The 21,406-nt window shown below is 48.4% G+C and overlaps 1 protein-coding gene across 2 annotated transcripts in view; it reads right to left on the bottom strand.

The window, feature by feature from the left end:
• PTGIS (prostaglandin I2 synthase) overlaps positions 1-10,760 on the bottom strand; it is a 45,690-nt gene extending 34,930 nt beyond the window's left edge. Inside the window, exons 1-2 of one of the 2 annotated variants that reach the window (XM_061208940.1) lie at positions 10,336-10,760; positions 186-309 (exon numbers count right to left, since the gene is read on the bottom strand). In XM_061208940.1, the coding sequence (XP_061064923.1) occupies positions 186-309; positions 10,336-10,409 (198 nt within the window). In that variant the 5' untranslated portion in view covers positions 10,410-10,760. The remainder of the gene's footprint in view (positions 1-185; positions 310-10,335) is intronic. The other variant, XM_061208941.1, reaches the window with a different exon arrangement.
• Between the last annotated feature and the right edge of the window lie 10,646 nt (positions 10,761-21,406).

The following is a 21,406-nucleotide window of genomic DNA, read 5'->3' as shown; positions in this document are numbered from 1 at the left end:
GAGGGATAATGAAGGGATGAATGTTAGATAAATGTTGGATGTACAGTTGGATAGGCATATAGAAAGTTGGCTGGACCACTGGATGGTTAGTGTATGGATGGGTATTGAAGAAATCAGTAAACACCAGGTTTAATAGGCCCAGCTGCTCATCCCCTTCCCTCCCAAGAGGCAAAAGAGGCACTTACAGTAAAGATATCACCATGCTTCTCCTTCATCCTAGTGAGGAAGCTGGCAGCATCTTTTCCAAACTCCAAAGCATAACCCAACCAGGGGATACTGCCCAGGTCCAGGGGAGGCTCGCCAGGTCGCCTGTGGAAGCCACAGCACTTATCACCATTTGGTAAAGCAGGGAAGAGGATAAAGAGTGTGGGGCATGGCGTGAGATTTTCAGTGGAGAGGAAGGCTTCCCTGAGGAGACATTTGACCAAAGACCTGAAGGCGGTGAGGGACGGACCCACATGGATATCTAAAAGAAGAGCTTCCAAGCAGAGGGAACAAGGGCAAAGGCCCCTAAGTTGGATCGTGCCTGGTGTGTTCAAAGAACAGTGAGGAGGCTGGGGTGGCTGGATGTGGGAACAAGACGCGTACAGTAGAAGGTGAGGCCGGAACAGTAACAGGGGCCAGACCATGCAGGGCCTTGCAGGCAGCTCTGAGGACTTCAGCTTTTGCTCTGAGTGAGGTGGGAGCCACTGGAGTTTGAAGCAGAGGAGGGACAGGATTTGGCTATGGTTTTTACAAGAGGCTTTTGGCTGCTGAGTAGGGAATAGACCACAGGGGGCTGAGAGCAGAAGCTGGGGTACCAGTTGATGTTGGTACATTCTGGGGGGTCCAGTTAAGGTGGTCATCTCTCTGCACGTAGGAGAACCTTCCAGAACCCAGTAGTATTAGGATACAGAGTTCTCTGTTTGAGCCAGCATGGACCAGGGTCCTGGTCATCTCACACTTCCTCTCATGCCCACTGAGAAAGGGTGAGGCTGGAGAGCATGGCTGGATGGCAGGAGGTGGTAGAAGAACTGCCCTTATCGCTGACCCCTGACTGCCCCTCTCCAGCTCAGAATCTGAGGTATCTCAGGAGGCCAGAGGCCATGCCCATGGCCTGTGGGGATGCCCCAGGGGTACAGGTAGCTCAGCCAGGGGGTAGGAAGGTTGTGTGTGATATTCAAGGTCAAAATCTCATCTGTGAGAGCAGAGAGACTCCTCTGAGGCTATAATAACATATCTACAGCTCACTACGGTGGATGGAATTCTAAGGTGTCTGCAATGACCTACAACTAAGTGAGGTAGATGGTACAGTTAACTTTGAGAAAGGATGATTCTTCTTAGTGGACCTGACCTAATCAGGTGAGGACAGGGCTTACAAGGGGCAGGGATCTTCCTGGCAAAAGAGACTGAGATTTGGCATAAGGGAGATTCTTTGCTGCTGGCTTTGAAGATGGAAGGGGCCGCATGGCAAAGAATGTATGGGGCCTCTAGGGGCTATGAGTGGACCTTGGCTGACAGCAAGCAAGGAAATGGGGACCTCAGTCCCACAACCACAAGGAGCTGAATTCAGCCAGATTCTTCCCTGGAGGTTCCTGATAGGAAGGCAGCCTGGCCAACACCTTAATTTCTGCCTTGTAAGACTCTGGACAGAGAACACAGACACACTGTGCTGGACTTCTGATCTACTGAAGTGTGAGCTAATAAATGGGTGTTGTTTTAAGCTCCCAACTATATGGTAATTTGTTACACAGCAAGAGATAACTAATACACTCAAACTGACATTGCACTTGCACTGGGCCCTGTCCTTGGCCAAGCATTTGATATATGAATGTCTCATCTCATCCTCCCCAACCACCCTCTGAGGGAGGGGCTATTAGCTAAAGAGAGCTATGTTATGATCACAAAATGGGCCTCACAATATTACATTCACACCTTCACCAAATATTAACTATGAAGCAGGCATCGTCCTGGGCGCTGGAGATACAGGAGTGAACAGGGAAGATGAGGTGGAGGGCCCTGACCTCACGGGGCTTACATAACTAATAAGGGGAGACAGACAAAAACAAAGAAGCAATATCATTTCAGAGAGCGAGAAGTGTGATGAAGAAAATAAAGGAGATAAAACGTGACAATGAAAAGACAAATAACCCAATTTAGCAATGCACAAAAGAATTTGAATGGACAGTTCTCCAAGGAAGATATACAAATGGCCAGTAAGCACATGAAAAGATTCTCAACATCATTAGTCATTGGGGAAATGAAAATCAAAACGACAAGCAGTACCACTTCAAATCCACTAAGATGGCCATAATGTTAAAAAAAAAAAAAAAAAGAAAATAAATGCTGGGAAGAATGTGGAGAAATGGGAATCCTCATGTATTTCTAGTGGGAATGTACAATGGTGCAGCTGCTTTGGAAACTAGTCTCGCAGTTTCTTGAAAGATTAAAAGAGTGACTATATGACCCAGCAATATACCCCAAAGAATTGAAAACATAAGTTCATACATAAACTTATACACTATTGTTCATAGTATCATTAATCATAATAGCCCCAAAGTGGAACCAACCCAAATGTCCACCGACGGATGAATGTATAAACACAATGTGGTGTATTCATACTGTGGAATATTATTCAGTCATGAAAAGGAGTGAAGTACTGATTCACGCTACAATTTGGAAGCACCTCAAAACCATCATGCTGAGTAAAAGAAGCCAGACACAAAAGGTCACATAGGGTATGATTCTATTTCTATGAATGTCTAGAAAAGGCAAACCAATGGAGATAGAAAGTAGATTCGTGGTTTCCAGGGTCTGAGGGGAGGGTGGAATGGAGAGTGACTGCTCATGGGTACCAGCTTTCTTTTTGGAGTGATGAATATATTCCAGAGTTAGATAGTGGTGATGGGTGCACAGCCCTGTGGCTATACTAAAAACCATTGAATTGTATATTTTAAAAGGGTGAGTTTTATAGTATGTGAAATACATCTCATTAAAGAAAAAAGAAGGGCGATACGAGATAGTGGGGAGGCGCTAGTTTAGAGAAGGTGGTCAGGGAGGGCCTCTCCAAGGAGGTGCCATGTGAGCAGAGACTGGAAGGAAGAGCGGGGAGAAGAACCTTACAGGCAGAGGGAACAGCAAGTGCAAAGGCCCTGGGGTAAGAGCACACTTGGTGAGGTTCTCAAGACAGCAGGAGCCGCTGTGGCTGGAGTGGAGGATGTGGGAGTGAAAGGCTGGAAATGACCTGGGGACCAAGAGGGTCAGTGGCCGAGGACAGAGTCTGGCTTTTATTACAAGTGTGGTGGGGACCCTCTGGGGGGTTTGAAGTAGGATTTAGGAAGTGATGTGATTGTGCTTTTAAAAGGTTGCAAGAGGGAATTCCCTGGCGGTCCAGTGGTTAGGACTCCGCGCTTCCACTGCAGGAGGCACAGGTTCAATCCCTGGTCGGGGAACTAAGATGCCGCAGGCTGCGCGGTGCAGCCAAAAAAAAAAAAAAAAGTTGCAAGAGCGAGAGGCAGGAGGGAGATGTGTCAGGAGACTAAAGCAATAACGGTGGGAGTGGAGGCTGTGATCCCCCAGGAGCCAGGCCCAGCATCCGACTCCTCCACTTCCAGGTCGGGGGTTTTTGTGCCATCCCCAGAAGTCCAGGGGGGACCACCTTCCCTTCATCCTTCTTCCCCTCCCTGTCTACATTCTTCCACCACGGCCTCCTGCCTCCTCAGTCTGACTGTCCCCCAACATAACCCAAAGCGGGGAACAGGTGGTGGACAGAGAGATTGGCTAGATTTGAGGGCCAGAGTTTGGGAAATATGGAAACAGAACCAGAGGTGAGGGTTGAGGGCATTAGGAAGTGCCTCCCCCCACCCACTTCCTCCTCTCTCCCCACTCCCACCCTGCCTCTGAGCCCATCATTGAGGAGACTCGCAAAGGTGCAGCTCGGGGATTCTAAGGGGGTGCTGGGGACGTGCCAAGACCCTTCCTTTCCCCTCACCTCTCTGTGAGCCAGCTTCTCCTGAAGGCTCCGTTTAAAGGCCGGCAGAGCACAGGGCTGGAGGAGCCCAGTGTGCACCAGCCCTCTCCCAGTCCAGGTCTGAGCCCAGAGACAGGACACAGGAGCGGCGATTTTTGCACAAGAGGCAAGAGGGCAGGATGGTTGTTATGAGCCTGACTTTAGCACCACACTTCCTGGCTTCAAATCCCAGCCATGCTTCTTGCTGGCCGTGTGACTTTGCTTCCCTACGCCTGTTTCCTCACCTGTAAAAGAGGAGTGACGACACTACTGACCACACTGGGCTGTGATGAAGATGAAGGGGGCTATAGAACAGTGCCTGGCACCTGGCAACCGGGGAGCAGCTGGGGTGGGTCTGAGAAGCAGGACCCATATGACTCCCGGGTGCCATTTCTTGAGCAACGGCTATATGCCAGGTGCAGAGGTTTCCTTGCTTGGTAATAATGGCTGATACTTGATGAGCCCTGACTGTGTTATCCTTTGAGGAAGGAAGCATTGTATTTCTATCAAGCCCATTTTACAGCAGATGAAACTGAGGCACAGAAGGGGCTGAGCCACTTGCCCGAGGGCCCACCGTGGAGGGTCTGGGTTTCTAATCCAGGCAGACCTGGCTGCAGAGCCCACACTCTTGATGCTACGCTGGCCCCAAGTCACCCCAAGTGGACATCTGCACAGCCACTTTGCAGGTGAGGAAACTGAGACACAGAGAGGTTTCAGCGACCTTCCCAAATGCAGGGCCTGAGATTTTCCCCTAAGACATCTTTTGGGGTGTGGGTGGGGCTTCCTTTCCCTGCCTTTGACTCTGGCTGCCACCGGAGTTCCCCAGCGAGCCTGGTGTTATTTCTGGCAGCATTCATCTTTCCCCTGAAAATTTCCAAGGAGGTGCGGACAAAGGCAGGAAGCTGGGAGCCCAGGCATCTGATTCCTGATGTGCCAGAGGCTCCTTCAGCCCCGGGGCCCTGAATCCAACTCAGGCCCAGGTCACATTCCAGGGTGACTCAGCCAGAGGCCAGCAGGGGCAAAGGAGGCTCTATTTTGGGGTCTGCGGTCTCTAGCCTCCCTCATGGACACTCTCACTGTTCTGAGGCACTGCCAGGCCCTGGGGGGCAGGGATGCAGGGCGTGACCCTCTCATCCCCAGCTCCTGCCCACACGGCTGATCGCTGCCTTCCCTTCCTGGTTCAGATACCAAGGCATCTTTTCTGATTCTCCCCTGGAGCTTTGATTCCCATCATGTGGGTTCCTCAAAAACCTGCCCATTCTTTGCTCACAGAGCCCACCACCAATCCCATCATCTGTCCTGTCTCTCTCTCCCACTCGTACCTTTGAGAAAATCAGGGAGAAAGTCATGCATGGATATCAACCACCTTTGTGTCCCTTGAAGTATCACACCCTCTCTGGACAGAAGTTCCATGAAGGCAGACACTTCCTGTAGACCCAGCACTTAGAACAGTGCCTGGGACATAGTAGACGCTTAATAAATATGTCTCAGATGAACGAGTCATGCACACAGTTGGTGCTCAATGAGCAGCACTGGCCTCCCAGACTCGTAAGAAGGTTAAGGGAGCTAATGCAGGTCAAGAGCCTGACACACAGTCTGCATTCTGGCTTGCCCAGAGCAGAAGCTGCTCATTTAGCTGTGCAGTGTTGGTAGATTGCCCAACCTCTCTGCCCAGTAGTTTCAGCTCAATTCAGGGCCTCAAGGAGGATTTAATGGAGGAACAGAGGGGCTGGTTGCTGCCCAGCTGGGTTGGAACAACCTGAGCCTGTTTAAACTGTTTAACCCATTCTCTCCCCAGGGCTCATCCGCAGGCTGTCTGCCACTAACCAAGGGTCTCCCTAACCCTCTTCTGCTCTTCCCTCCCATTGCCTCCCATGGTGTAGAAAAAGCACGTGGTTGCCTTGCTCTAGGTTCTGTTTTCCTGTTTTTGTAATAGACACAGATTCATAGAATTGTTCCTCAGCATAATAAAAAAACAGTAGAGCAGGTACAGTGATAAATAGAACAGCTGCATGTTGGAGAGGCAATAGGGAGTGGTGGGGACTGTGGCCAGGTTTAGAGCAGGTTCTACAACTGAGTCCCACGCAAGTGTTGCTAGATCTTCCAATTTTTCAGGAGAAGCTGGAAATCTGGGGGTTTGTGTGTGGACTCCCCTAGTTTTCCCCCCTTGTACTGTGTGGTCCACATCAGACCCACCTGGGGCTGAATCCAGTCATGGACTACCATTTGGTGACCTCTGGTTAGTGCATGTTAGAATGAGACAGATTTATTTTTGCCTAGTAATTCTGTATCCTGCAAGGGCCCAGAATGACCCTTGTGCCTCTAGGAACCCTCATCTGATGCCACTGTGCCACCCAGAAAAGGGTCTCCCACCCAGGAGACTTCTTCCAATGCTCCCTGGAGCAGCCACACAAGCCCAAAGAGGAAGACAGATGCAATCAGCCTGGTGTAGTGGCTGGGGCATGAGAGACCAGCCGCATGAGCTAGCTCAGAGCCCAGATGGAGAAACTAAGGCCCGGAAAGCAGGAAGGATGTTTCTGATACTCACACGGCAGATAATTAGCCCCAGTGGGCACAGCAGTCAGACTCCTAAGTGCCAACACAAGGCCTCCTAACTCCCTGCTCACCACCTTTCCCAGGAGAAAATACTCACGGTTACTGAGCCGGGTTTTAAAATTCTTTGCCATAATGGCAGAAATTTGAATTTGGACTGGGAACTAGATGATATTAAGAATTATCTTTTAGGGAGTTCCCCGGTGGTCCAGTGGTTAGGACTCTTCCCTCTCACTGCCAGGGGCCTGGTTCCATCCCTGGTTGGGGAACTAAAATCCCACAAGCCGTGCGGTGTGGCCAAAAAAAAAAAAAAAAAGATAGCAGAAATTTATTTTTAAAAAAAGAATTATCTTTTATATTCTCAGGCAGAATAGCAGCATCACAATTGTTAACATGCACCCTGAAATACTTAATGCTGAGATATCATGATATCTGTAATTTTTAAAAATATGTTAACAGCTGTCAAATCAAGGTGATGGGTACAAGGGGTTCTTATACTGTTCTTTTAATTTCTTCTGTATAGTTGGAACTTTTCATAGTTAAAAATGTTTTAATTTTTTAAAAAGGCCAGACGTAAAGACAAGAGTAAGTGACTGACTGAAGTAGTGCTTTTTTTACCCTTTAACTGAGAAAAGCATGAATTTTGGAACCAGCTAGATGTAGAATATAACTTCTGTGTGGCCTTAAGGAGGTCACTTAGCCTTTCTAAGCCTCAGCTGTCAGGTGGGGTGATGGACATCACCTTGGGGGCTGATCAGAAGGGAATGAGCCGTGGGAGGTGCAGGGCCTCGCGTGTTTTGGGCCAAACTTTGGATCGCCATCAACACGGCATCAGTCTCATCTACCTCTTTTTCCAACACTTGATTATTTGTGGTTCCTGAAGAATCTGGTCAAAGCTGCATCTCTTACTATCTTAATATCATGTGGTTTAAGACTTTTGAGCATTCAGATCACAAATGTGTGGGAAGAATGAAAATTCATTTTTTCTGAAAATTAAAAATTCCTGAAGCCCAAATTTTTAGTCCACGCGACCCTGGGCAAGTTGCTTGGCCTCTCTGGGCCTCAGTTTTCTCCTCTGTAAAATGGGGGTAACAAGAGTGCCCCCATCTCCAAGTTAGGAGAAAATGAGATTGGGGGCCTAAATTCCGGCCCCTGTGGGGTCTCCCAAGGGTCCATGCAACTCTGCCCCCCCAGAGTCCACACTACCACCCGCACAACTGTCAGTGACCCCCATACCCACACTTCTCCCCAGTACCCACCTGGTGAAACTTCTAAGCTGTCCACAGGTATAAAAATCAACAACTCACCCTCAAAGTCAAATTAGCTCTCTGGATTGATAGCAAGAATTAGCTAAAATAATGTTTGGCATTCCTTCTAATCCAGCAATTCCACTCTCACCTACTATTATCATCATCATTCCCTGTTTTGTTTTGTTTTGTTGGGGTTTTTTTGGCAGTGCCGTGCGGCCTGTGGGATCTTAGTTCCCTGACCAGGGATCGAACCTGTGCCCCCTGCAGTGGAAGCACAGAATCCTAAACACTAGACTGCCAGGCAATTCCATCATCATTCCCATTTTAAAGACTGGGAAACTGGACTTCTCTGGCGGTCCAGTGGTTAAGACTGAGCTTCCACTGCAGGGAGCGCAGGTTCGATCCCTGGTTGGGGAACCAAGATCCTGCATGCCTTGTGGTGTGGCCAAAAAAAAAAAAGCATAAAGATTGGGAAACTGAGGCAGAGAGCAGTTACTCAACTTGTTCTTATTCCTGGAGGCTGGGAGTTTCCATATGCTAAGCACCCAGGTACCCAGCCTCCCAGAATCCATGTATTCTGTGGCTGCCCTCATCTGCCCCAGAGAAAACCACAGACCAGGAGGCCCCACAGGATGAGCCCAGCACATTGTCTGAAATAGCAAAAACACTGGAAACAACTTGAGTCCCTCAACAGGGACAGGAATAAAAGGGAAAAAAGAAACCTGCACCTATTCATATTATGGAATACTACACAAAAGATCGAAAGAATGAATTAGATCTCCACATAGCAACATGGACGGATGTCAAAACAAAAATCTGGAGTGAAAACAGCAAAGGTACAGTCTGAAAACAACTCTGTACAGAGTTTCCAAAAAGCCTGACAACTTAGGAAAAATAATTTATTTCTCTATAAGGAAACTTATCTGTGGTCTTTTTCGTTTTCATTTTTCCAGGCAAATGATTGAATGTATGGTGTTAAGTTTCACCTGGAAAGGTGTCCAGAGGTTGAAGAAAAATATCGTGAACTCACTGTGTGGAAATTCAACCAACACATTGTTTAAAAATAAAAGGTTTCCAGAAATTTTCTGGAATTTTCAGACACTCTGATTAAACACACACACACACCCCACACTTCCACCGCCCTGTGTTATCTACGAGCTAATGTCTATGCGTATAAGAATAATTTTTAAAACAGCTGGGAGGCTGAGGAGATATGACAACCAAAGGCAGTACCCTGGATGAGATCCTAGCACAGAAAGAAGACGTTAATGGAAAAACTGATGAAATTCAAATAAAGTCTGGAGTTTGGTTAATCGTAACAGACCAGTGTTGGTTTTTTTAGTTTTAATGACTGTACCATGATAATGTAAGAGGTTAACAATAGCAGAAACCGTGAGGGGTATTTGGGAACTCTTTGTACAACTTTTCTGTAAATATAAAACCAGTCTAATATAAAAAATCTTTTTAAAAGATCTGGGAGGTTCCTCTCAAATTAATCAACAGTAGAGGTCCTGAATTGTCGGAAGAGTGGTTAGAAGGGCTTCAGTCTTATCTATAATGGGATAAATGCTTAAGTCAAATGTATTCCTTGTGCAATTCAAATTAATTTTTAAAATATTTTATAAAAAGGAAAAGATCTATACTGCTTGATTTGAGATGGATGAGTTTTACTTTTCTCCTAAATCGCAGATTCTCGATGGAGCAGGAGAACCTTGGGGGCTAGGAAGCTGAGGCATTTGGTTCCGGTTCTACTCCGCCCGAGGAGACCTCAGCAGAAGGGAGACCCCTTTGTGGGCCTGAGTTTCTCAGGCAGAGGAAAATACCGAGCCTACTCAGCCCCTGCGTCCGGATCGGGGAATCCTGTGGAAGGTGGTTCCAGGGCCGGTAAGAGGGCATCGTTCAGGGCCTCTGCCTTCCCCAGCCTCAACTCTGCCGCCTGTGTAATGGGGGTGAGAGCAAGCCTGGGGGTTGACACCGAGTTGGTGCACGATCCAGGCAGAGGCTGAAGAGCGGGAGGGGGCTTCTTCCACCGGGAGTCACACCGAGGATGTCCACGCACCCACTCTGCACCCGTGACTCTCGCTTCTCACCTGAAACCCCCTCGCGGGTCCCGGGCACCGCTCTCTGGGCCAGGCCCGGGCTTCTCGCGCCCCGGCCGGGCGAGTGTGTGCGGTGGGTGAGCAGCCCTCTGGGACTCCTCTCCCTGCACCTTCCCGCGCGCGTCTCCCCAACTCTGAGCCCTCTTTGAGCCCTCTGGGCCTGGCCCCCTCCCCGGGGCGGGGGAGGAGCGCGGAAGCCCCTTCGGCCGGACACCTGGACTCCCACCTCCAGGCTCGCCCGGGGGGTGTAGGGGACGGTGGGAGGAGGACCCCCTCCTGCCCGGGGGACTGGAGCGGGGTTTCCGACGCGGGCCTGCCGCTGGCTCGGCGACCCCCTCGCTGCAGCCGGGGCGCGGGCCTGAGCGGAGACGACCCTTTGGCCGGGGGCGGCGCTGGCGGGCCGGGGTGGGGGGAGCCGGGGGCGGGCCGGGCGGGGGGCACTCACCGCGTGCGCCGGCGGGTCAGCAGCAGCAGCAGCAGCAGCGCGGCCAGAAGACCGAAGACCACGGCCCAGGACATGGCAGGGCCGGCGACCAGGCAGCGGCTGCGGAGCGCCGGAGGCGGCCGGGCTGGCTTGGGGGCCACGGGGGTCACGGGGGCCCAGTCCCGGAGCCGACCCCGCCCCCACGCCCCTCCCTCTCTCCCCCGCCCACCCGCTTACGGGCGGGGGCAGGGCCTGCGATCCCTCCCAGGTCCAGAGGGGTGGGTGGGGTCGCTCTTGGAGACTCCGCTCGGCTCAGCTTCTGCGGGACAGGCTCCGACCCCATGGCCCAGGAAAGGGTGGGAGGGGTGTGCGTGGAAAATGTGGGTGCGGGGGACGGGAAGGAAGGGGATGCGGTGGGACGGGAGGGATGGTGGAGGGGAAAGGGAGGGGATGTGCAGGGAGGGAGGGGTTACGCGGGGGGGTGGGGGAGGAATGGGGGATTTGGGGAAGAGGAAGGAAGGGAATATGGGGGGACGGAGGGGCGATGGGGATAGAGAAAGTGTGAGGATGAGAGGTCAAGCGGTGGCAGAGGAGGGATTGGGGGTGGGAGGGGACTGGAAGGGCCTTTCCTCCGCATTCCACCAAAACAGTCTCCACCACTCTAGCCGCCCCCCGCCCCTCACCCATCCCATCCCCACCCCACCCCGGAAGGGCTAGAGACCATTAGTTTTCTATTCTGTTGGTCTGGGCGGAGTGGGGTTGTACCGCCCCCTATTTTACCTTCAATAACTACAGTGGAGGAGGCACAAGAGCTCAGAGCACCCCGCTCTGAGTCCCTCATCTGCAACTGCTGTAGGGACAATAAGTGTACATCACCCGCCTGCAGCACAGCAGGGGCTCAGAATATGGTGGACATTGTCACATTACCTGGTGCTTAGGGTGTTGGCCTCTGGTGCCAGTGGCTCTGCAAGAGACCACCCCTGGGCACTGGCGAGAACCTGGGCTCCCAGCTGGAAGGGTCTGGACCTCACTCCACCCTCTCCACTCCCTACACACCCCCCCACCCCATTTACACCTGGGAAACCTTGGCCAGGGAACTTACCCTCTCTTAAGCCGCTTCCTTATCTGGGGACAGAGAGGTCAGAGTTGTACTTTACCTTAGGGGGTTGCTGTGAAGAATTGATGAGAGCTTGTCAGTAGAGGGAAGTGCAAACTAGGAGTGCTGGGCACATGTGAGTTTTGTGAGGCAGTGGGCAGAGTGTGGAGCTGGGACCCAGAATGTCTGATTCTAATCCTGGGGCTGCCGCTCACTGCTGGGTGAACTGAGACAGGTTTCATTTCATCTTAGCAACAGCCCCCTGGCTGAGCCATTACTCCTCCCTGGTCTCCTGGCTTCTGCCCTCATCTCTCTGCAGTCCATTCTCCCCGCAGTTGTCAGAAGAATCCTGCTAGAACCTAAGTCAGATCCTCTGCTGAATCCTGCTCAGAGCCCTCCATGGCTCCACCTCACTCAGAGCACAGCCCAAGTCCTTACAAGGTCCTGTAAGGACTTGATCTGCCCCCTCCCACCTCTACCTCCCTGCCCTCGTGTCCTCCCACTCTCTGCCTCACCCACTCTGCTCCAGCCACACTCATCTCTCACCCTGCCCCAAGTGTTCCAAACCCACTCCCACCTCAGGGCCTTTGCACTTGCTATTCCTTCTGATTGGAACACTCTTCTCTCATATACTTGCACAGCTGGCTTTTTTCATCACATCCCTCATCCCTCTGTCTCTGCTCAGTTGTCAACTGCTCAAAGAAGCCCTCCCTGACTGCCTGGTCTAAGGCAGTCACATCAGCCCTGTCTATTGCCTTGAACTGTTTTTGGGTTTTTTTTTTTTCCTCGACAGTACTTAACATTTCCTGCTATCATATTAGAGCTTCATTTATTTGCCTGTTTAATGTCGGCTGTCAAGGCAGTTGGCTGACCCTCATGTGGCCTCAGCAGACTGAGAACATCAAGAGGCAAAAGGAGTTTCTTGAACCTCTTGTTTATTTATCTGGCTTACCCACCAGCAAAGCTGACAGTCCCAAAAAGGCCACAGAACAGGCCTGGAGGATTTTCTCCAAATTTGGGGAGCCCCACGGGGCAGCCTTCTGGCAGTGGGGTTCACAGTCCGGCTTGGCCAATACTAAACCGTGTGACCCCAGGCAGTCTGCTCCACCTCCCTGAGCCGAGGTGCCTCATCGGTGAAATGGGGATGAAGTGAAGAGTAAATAACCTAATCCAGGTGACACAGTTGTCAGAGTGCTGGACGCACGGTGAGCTTTAGTGGGGGTCAACTGCCATTAGCACTTAATTCCAATCCAGCCTCTCACCATATGTGTGATCAAGGCTTGGTCTCAGTTTTCTTATCTGAGAAATGGGGAGAACAGTTCCTTCCTCACAGGACAGTTGTGAGGACTGAATTAAATGATGAGAGAATGAAATCACCCAGCATGGGGCCTGGCACACAGTAGGTGCTCAATAAATGTTAGCTCTCCAATCCCACACCCCTGGCTTGAGTGCAAACTAGCATCACCTCAGTCTAAATCCCCCCCAAATAACATGTCCCTCTTCCCCCCTCAGCCCAGGGGCAAAATCCCCCCCCCCCCCAGGGAAGGAGGCCAGCTGCTCATACACCAAAGAGAGAAAAAGGTTTTGGGGCCCCTGGCTTTTCCCTTGCTATCAGAATCTGATTTTGTTCACGAATCAAGCAGGTGTTTAGGAAGATGGCCCCACCCCCTTCCCACAGAATGAACCAGCATTGGTCTGAGCCAGCCAGGGACATCCCTCTTTGCTAGGGATTGGTCCAGTGGTGGCCACGTGAGCACCATCTGGACATTTGTTGGGGGCTTCTGGGAATTTTTTCCCTCCCTATTCGCCTCCTTTTCTTTGGGGGCCATTGTGTAAGGATGTGATGGTGGGGATATTATGAGGGAAAGCCAGGAAAATGGCAGAACCCCAAACCAGAGCTGCAGAAGAACCATCCCTGGAACCACTTACCCCCAGACTTATTGTTTAATGAGATAATCAAATGCCTTTGTTGCTGAAGACACCGTGAGTCAGATTTTCTCTTACTTGCCGCCAAAAACTTTCCTAACTAAGATAACTTCCAGTTATGGCTGTGCCGAGGACAACGTGAGGTAATCATGCATCCAAAGCACCTTGCCCATGAGGAGCATTCAAAAATGTCACTTCATCTCGTTAGTTTTGCTTTTTGGTTTTTTTTTACAGCTCAGTCTTTCTATGCTTATTGGGCTAATAGGGCATTCAACTTTCTGGTTATGGCATCTTGCAGGAACAGGCAGGCTCTGAAAAGCAGCAGAAATTCCAAATTCCCATGACCCGTGAGGACTAACAGGGCCCTGCAGAGGACAGGGCTGGTATGTCCTCAAGAATGAAGAGGAGGGAAGACACCCCAAGAGTGACCCTCAGCCCATGGTGAAGGGCTTGAGAGCCAGGTTCAAATCCCAACATTGCCCACTCGCTTGCTGTATGAAACCTAAGTAAGTCACTTCACCTCTCTGAGCCTCAACTACCTTATCTGTGCAGTGGACGTGTTGCTGGTAGTGGTGATGGCAGGGAGGCACCCAGCGGGATTTCAAACCCAGCATTTAAGCCTTCACCTGAGAAGTGAAGCCCACATGTCAGGTGGACCTCAGGAAACCCCTCCTTCCATCCAGCTGTACCAGGGGCTGCCACCCAGTGACAAGCATTGGACTTTCCCCTTTAGGAGTCTCGGTATGTCCAGATGTCCGCTGTCCACTAGAGCCAAGACATCTGGGCAAGTCTCTAGGCCCGCCTGACCTCCACTCTCTTATCTGGCTGCTGTAAGGTCATAAGGATAATGTCAAGCCCCAACTCCTTCAGAAAATGGGGGGCTTCGCCTGGGAAAGGACAGCCCTTCCAACCCCATGCCCCTGCTTCCTCTCTTCCAGGAACCAGGTCTGGTTCATGTCTGCATCCTAAAGGCCACAGACCAAATGTGTCAGGAAAGGAAAATATGTGTGTTGCCTTCTTCAAAGCTGAAAACCAGCCCCATCAGAGACAGGCAGTTTTAAATACTTCTGTAATTATAGCTCTAACTTTAGTTGGTAATTTGGGCCATTCAAAACACTTTCTCATATTTACTCATTGAATCTCTACAAAGGCCTTATAAAATGGGTACTATTATTATTCCCAATGTGCAGATGGTGAAACCAAGGCCCAGAGAGGCTCAGTAACTTACCCAAAGTCACACAACACTTCCTTTCATAGACTAGAGCCTGGGAGTTTGATGCCCTCTGAGGACAGGCTATTTTCCCTGTGGTGTGAACACACCGGGGGCTTTCCCACCCCTATAGCTTTACTCATGCTGTTTACCTGCCTGGAAGCCTTCTCTTTCTCTTCCTTTTGGTTTATCCAAATCTGTTATGGGAAGGTGTGTTAGTTCAGGTCCTCTGAGACAGCCAAGATGAGACGAGACATACAAGAAATTTACTGGGGAAAAGGCCAGGGAGGAAAGTGAGGGGGAAGCCAGAGGAGGCTGGAAGAAAGGGAAGGAAGGAAGGAGGGAGGGAAAGAAGGGAGGAAGATTGGTTGGTTGTAGACCGCAGGGCAGTTCTAAAAATGTTCAGTAAGGCTGACAGGAAGTCCTTGAGCCTCTAGAGGAGCCCTGTGTCTCCAGGAAATGGGCCTGCCTTGGGATCCCTGCCTCCCTCTGTGATAACTGGGAGAAGCCCCTGGGAAGCATGGCCTCCACTCAACTGTGAGGATGAATCCATGGTCCATCTGTCAACTAGGCTCCACACAGAAGGCTTGAGAGGTACATTTTCACAGCTGCTGAAGTGAAGAAGTACATCTGCCACCTAAAACAACAACCAAAAAAACAGCAACAAAAAAGCTGACTATATATGCCTCTATAGGCATGAACGATATCAGTGCAAGAAGAAATTCTTCCACTTACAGAAGCTGGGCCAGGTTGAAAGTGGAGGGGAAGGAGAGACCAAAGGTGCAAAGCTGCTATTGTTTTTGTGCTGCCAAATAGAGGGTGGCAAACTCAAGTCTCCAAGCAAGTAAGGTAAGTGAATGGAGCGAGCCTGTCATATCAGGGAGGCAATAGGGAGGAGTGGGGACAGTGGAAAACTGGAGAGCACCACCCCATCCAAAAGGAAGCTGCCTCTACTCAGTTCAGCCAACTGTGGCCATGCAGAAATACAGCCCAGTGTGGCCAGGTCTTCTGATTCAAGAGAAGCCAGAAATAATGGCTCACATTATTTTAAAACACTGAATGGGCCAATAACACACATCTGCCACCTGACTTTGGCCCTGGAGTTTAGTTGTGCAAGAGGCCAGTGGCTTAGCCATTTTGGGGTGCGCAAAACAGATCTGGAGTTGGGAGGTTGAACTAAATCACTCTGTAGAATTAAGGAAGGATAGTGGAGTTTCAGGGGGAAGCCAGAGGCAGTGAAGGCCAGGCTGACATGAGGGCAGGTTGGGGGCCTGTGTAGAAAATCAGCCAAGTGAAATTCCCTGTGGAATTAGGAGTGGCCAGATGACCATTACAGTTGGAGCCGGGTAATACTGAGTGTTTATTTGTTTCCTGTGTTGGCTATGGAATAGCAACACACATACGCACGCTCACACGTCACCCCCAGTTGCGCCCACATATTCAGAAACAGTCTGCTACACACACAGGGTGAACACCTCATTCTAACTTGCCCAGACTTTCCTGGTTTTAGTCCTGAAAGTCCCATGTCGCAGGAAATCCCTCAGTCCTGGACAACCACGAAGGTTGGTCACACTATCAACACACTTCTGTACCACGTGAGTGGGCTGGAGATGGGTTCAGTGCTGTGGCAGCCATCTTGGGCCCTGAGGAGAGTCATCACCAAGTCACATGATTAATTAACTACCCCAGGACCATGCTGTGGTAGATTAGAACATGGTCTCTACACAGGGAGATAAGCTCGGTGCTTTATGACCACCTAGAGGGGTGGGATAGGGAGGGTGGGAAGGAGGCACAAGAGGGAGGAGATATGGGAATATATGTATACGTATAGCTGATTCACTTTGTTATACAGCAGAAACTAACACAAAATTGTAAAGCAATTGTACTCCAATAAAGATGTTAAAAAAAAAAAAAAAGGAACATAGTTTCTAATTCTGACACTTGTCCTGTGTTGGAATTAGACAATCATACCCTTTGCTGTACATCTGCAGAGCCTCCCACTATGGCCAGAGAATACCCATTCTGAGTAAGGATACGAGATGAATCCTGTATCTCCATGTGACCTTCCTGGTTTCTGCCATTGGCCACGACACATGGAGCAAGGCTGAGTTCAGCCCGCAGCCTGAAGCAAGACTCCCCAGCGGACCTGCAGACCCGTGAGTGAGAAAAATGAGAATTTGCTATTAAAAGTCATGGAGGTTTTGAGGCTTTTGTTAGGCAGCAAAAGCTGACTGATCTAGGCTTTCTCTCTCAACGTTTGGAGTCAATTTGGTTAGATGTTCTTTGTACCAGTTAGATACAGAATAGGCTACTTTCCACGCTTTGGGACTTGGTTTTCGCATCTGTACAAGGGGAAAATGACAGGGCCTCCTTCCCATGGTGGTTGGAAGGACTCGAGAAGATCATGGGTCTAGTGCGTACCGTAGGCACTTAATAAAAGGGATTTTATTAAAGAAGTGAAATTCTTTCAGCACACACTTGCTGAACACTTATTTCCCAGCATTGTGCTAGCCTCCTCTAGTCAAGAATTTTAGAGGAGGAAGCAAAGAAGGCAAACCTCCCCCATTTTGGTCATTTTCAAACAGGAGTAGAAAAACCACGTCTGGATTAGAGGCAGAGGGATGGAGGAAATGACCTCTTTTCTGACATCCAGGACTTGGGGCTGAATTGTGTATATGATGGGGGCATATCTGTGGGTTAGGAGACTTGAGGGTCTCTAAGAAACAAGGATTTCAGCTGTAATAAAGCCATCCTCCAGCGTCCTTCCCCAGGGAGAGCCAGGATTATGTAAGGAATGTGGTCGGCAAAAAGCCCAGAGGCGGGGGGCAGGCCTCATCTCAGGCTGGAGGTAATGTTCCGGAGTGGTCCTGCCCGTGTTCCAGGCTATCTGTCCGAGGGGACGGTGCTGGAGCAGAGCAGCTGTGGCCAGCCCCCCCTCCTTTGATATCCCCAGGACAGGGGTGTAGGTGGCCCCATGCCTTCCAACCAGCTGCCTTGGCCCTTTGGATTGGAAAAAATGAGGCAGCCAGACCTCAATCTCCTCAACTCCCTGCTGTCCTGCCTGACCGCCAGCCTGACCCAGAAGAGAAGGAGAAAAAAGACCCACGTTGATCCGATACACAGACAGACCTCAAGTGCTGGCCCTCCTGCTACCTACAGCACCGCGAGAGCCTCAGAACCTCTGTTTTCTCATGCAGAAATGGGGACAACACTCTAAACTGCTCTGCTTATGTCTCAGAGGAACTGAAAGGACCCAATAAGAGAATGGGGGTAGGAAAATGGCTGCAGAAGTTAATATTTTCCCCTCCTCCTTCTAGAAGTTATACCAAGGCATCAAAGAGAATGAAAAAAAAAAACCCACAAATTCCATTTCTAGCAAAACCAGGAGAGAGTTATAATCCATAGACTTCATAGTATGTGTGAAATTTTCCAAAAGCAGCTTTGAAATAGGGCAGAAGTCATACAGGAGGTGGTGAGTGGGTTCAGTGGTGGCAAATCTCAGAAAGCATCAGCAAAAATGTACTTTCTGGGGATGAGTGCTTGCCTTGAGGTGAAAAGGGCAAGAGACCATCTGGTTTTTTTCCTTATTTATAAAAATGAATGTAGGAACTGGGGTGAGTAGCAGAAGCCCTCTTGGATCTGGTTTGATTCTGAGAAACAGAGATGGTATAACAAAGAATGAGAGAGAAGACATATTTGCAGGGAACAGTCTGTCTTTTTGGCAGAGAGGAGAGAACCTTTTAGTTATGAAGTCTAAGAAAATACCCTCTTTCTTCCCAGCACCCACAAGAACAGTCAGCAAATAGCTGACACAGGAAAATCAAGCCCTTCCAATGACAAGTTTTTAAAAATAAGTGTAGGGACGTCCCTGGTGGCGCAGTGGATAAGACACTGCGCTCCCAATGCAGGGGGCCCGGGTTTGATCCCTGGTCAGGGAACTAGATCCCACATGCTTGCCGCAACTAAGAGTTCCCATGCCACAACTAAGGAGCCCGCCTGCTGCAACTAAGACCTCACGCAACCAAATAAATAAATAAATATTTTTAAAAAGTGTAAAAGCCTTGATAACAAAGATATTATAATAAACTATGCAGAAAAGAGCATAAAAATCTACCAACAGATGAAAAATGTTAACACAGAGAGGATGAAAATTATATCCCAATAATTTTGGCATGAATAAAATAATTGAACTAGCAATTACCTCCATGAAGGAAAAGAAAAAAAGCAGACATAATTAAAGAACTCAGGAAGAACATGGCAGGCAAAAGGAGGTAATGAACATGAGCTGGCAGCGCTCATGAAAGAAATAGAAAGGAGAAATTGCACAGGTGAAGACAGACTTGGAAAGAACATGAAGGAGAACAGACTTGCAGAAAATACAGTGAGGGATATGGATGACAGAAATGAGAAAAGAGAAAAAAAAAGAGAAGTAAAGAAAGCAGTAGAAAGACTAGAAAGAAAGTGATAGGTAAAGGAGAGCCAACGTATGCATAATTGGAGACTTCAAAAGAGAAATACAAAATAATTGAACAGAACAAATACATAAAGGTATAATTCAAGAAAACTTGAAATAAAAGAAGGCTCGAATCTACACATTGAAAGGTGACACTATGTGCCAGCGTCCAGAGTGGCCGACACTAGACAATATGCCAGTAAAGTTATTATACGTTAAAGATAAAGAAAGAATCCTTTAGACAACCAGACAAAAACCAGATGGTCTCATTTGCAACACCTGGGAGCTGGAGCATAGCCTTCAAAGCAGATACATCAAGTGATCGCACTACAAGCGTATTTAACAGTACAAAAGTAAGCAGTAAAAAACATTGACTAAAATTAGGAAATAGAGGGAAAGGGAAGGGAGAACGAGAAAATGTAATTTTATGAAAGGGAACTAATAGACGCTGTCTTAAAAAATAAAGGACTAAGGACATCACATTGTATTATATGCATAAAGGTAACCGTTAGGCAAAAACTCCAAACTTTCCTACATGTTGGAAGAATTACCTACAGAAAATAAAGCAAATTTTTAAAAAGCAGACTGCATAGTGAAAGCCTTTTAACTATCTTCCCCCCCCAGGAAAAACCCAAAATGGCAGAATTCTGACTAACTATACCACTAAAGCAATAAATATAAACGTGCTTAGCTGTGGAAAGAAAAAAATTTTTTCAGATTGAATCACAAAGCAGAACCTGATTTTATGTTGTATACAAGAGAGTCACTAAAACAAGTGATTGTAGGGACTTCCCTGGTGGTCCGGTGGTTAAGACTCCTTGCTTCCGCCGCAGGGGGTGAGGGTTCAATCCCTGATAGGGGAACTAAAATCCCACATGCCCTGTGACAGGGCCAAAATAAATAAATAAATAAAACAAGTGATTGAGAAAGATTAAACATGAAGGGGGGAGGGACGGAATATATCAGACAAATGCAAACAAAATGAAGGGAGGGACTGCAGCCTTCTATGAGATGAAATTAGAGGAGGAAAGTAGTAAACAAGACAGAGAAGAGCTCTGTATGGTGCAAAGGCTCCAACTGTCATTAAAGATAGAAAGATGTGAGCATCCATGTACCAAATAACCCTAAATTTGCCTTGCCCTAAAACCTGTAGTTATAAGTCAAGGAGACTTTGTCACTTCTCTCAGCCCTTGAAAGATTGAGAAGACAGAAAATAAGGATATAGAAGGCGAAAATAGCATAATGAACATTCACTAATACAAGCCATATATTAGGCTACAAAGAAAGCCTCAATAATTTTTTTTAAAGTGGAACAGTACAAATGATACTCTCAGGTCTCAATGCAATAAAGTTAGAAATAAATAATAATATAATTTAAGAGGGCATATTCACCTAGAAAAAGTTTTAAACGATCTCTTAACTCTTTAGCTAAAGAGGAAATAAAACCAATATTGAAGAATTCTTAAAACACAATGATAATAGAAGTTCTATATATCAAAACCTGGGGGCTTCACCTAAAGCAGTGTTCAGCTATAAATATCCTTATTAGCCTTAAGTATCACTAAAAAAAAGAAAAAGAAGAAATTGAATTAAGCATTTGATTCAAAAGTTTTATGAAAAGGAATGACTGAAGAAAACAAACTGAAGGAAAGCAAAATAATTAATATGAATAAAGCAGAAATCGACGAGTTACAAAATAGAAGAAAAATAGGCTAATAAACAAACCCCCGAAGCCCGTTCTTTTGGTGACGGCAGGGAATGGAGGTAACAACAATAAAACAGAGAAACCATTAGTTCCCACAATCCAGAAAAGATGGACAAAGTGTAAGGATATGTAATAAGAAATGATAAGGGGAGAATTACCACAGAGAAAAAGAGAAAATTAAAAGGATCACAAGGGTCTACTTTGTTCATCTCTATATAATTAAAACTGAAAATACGGATGAAAAGGATAATTTATCAGGAAAACATAATTTACTATTTGGCTTCAGAACAAAGAAAAAATAGATGGGGTCCCATAGAAGTGCTTCTCCAACTTTAATGGACACACAAATCACCTGAAGTTCTTCAGACTCTGGTTCTGAAATTTTGCCGGAGATCCTGAATTCTATAAAGTTCCCAGTTGCTGCTGCTGTCTACATGAGTGTCAAGGCCATAGAAGAAAATAGAGAAGGTTGACAAAGATCTGCCCACAAAAAACCTATCTTACGGACTTCCCTGGTGGCGCAGTGGTTAAGAATCCACCTGCCAATGCAGGGGACACGGGTTCGAGCCCTGGTCCGGGAAGATCCCACACGCCGTGGAGCAACTAAGCCCGTGCGCCACAACTAGTGAGCCTGTGCTCAAGAGCCCGCGAGCCACAACTACTGAGCTCACATGCCACAACTACTGAAGCCCGCACGCCTAG

The sequence above is a fragment of the Eubalaena glacialis genome, chromosome 13 (assembly GCF_028564815.1).
Source record: "Eubalaena glacialis isolate mEubGla1 chromosome 13, mEubGla1.1.hap2.+ XY, whole genome shotgun sequence".
Taxonomy (NCBI): domain Eukaryota; kingdom Metazoa; phylum Chordata; class Mammalia; order Artiodactyla; family Balaenidae; genus Eubalaena; species Eubalaena glacialis.
This window is presented reverse-complemented; position numbering and strand designations above follow the sequence as displayed.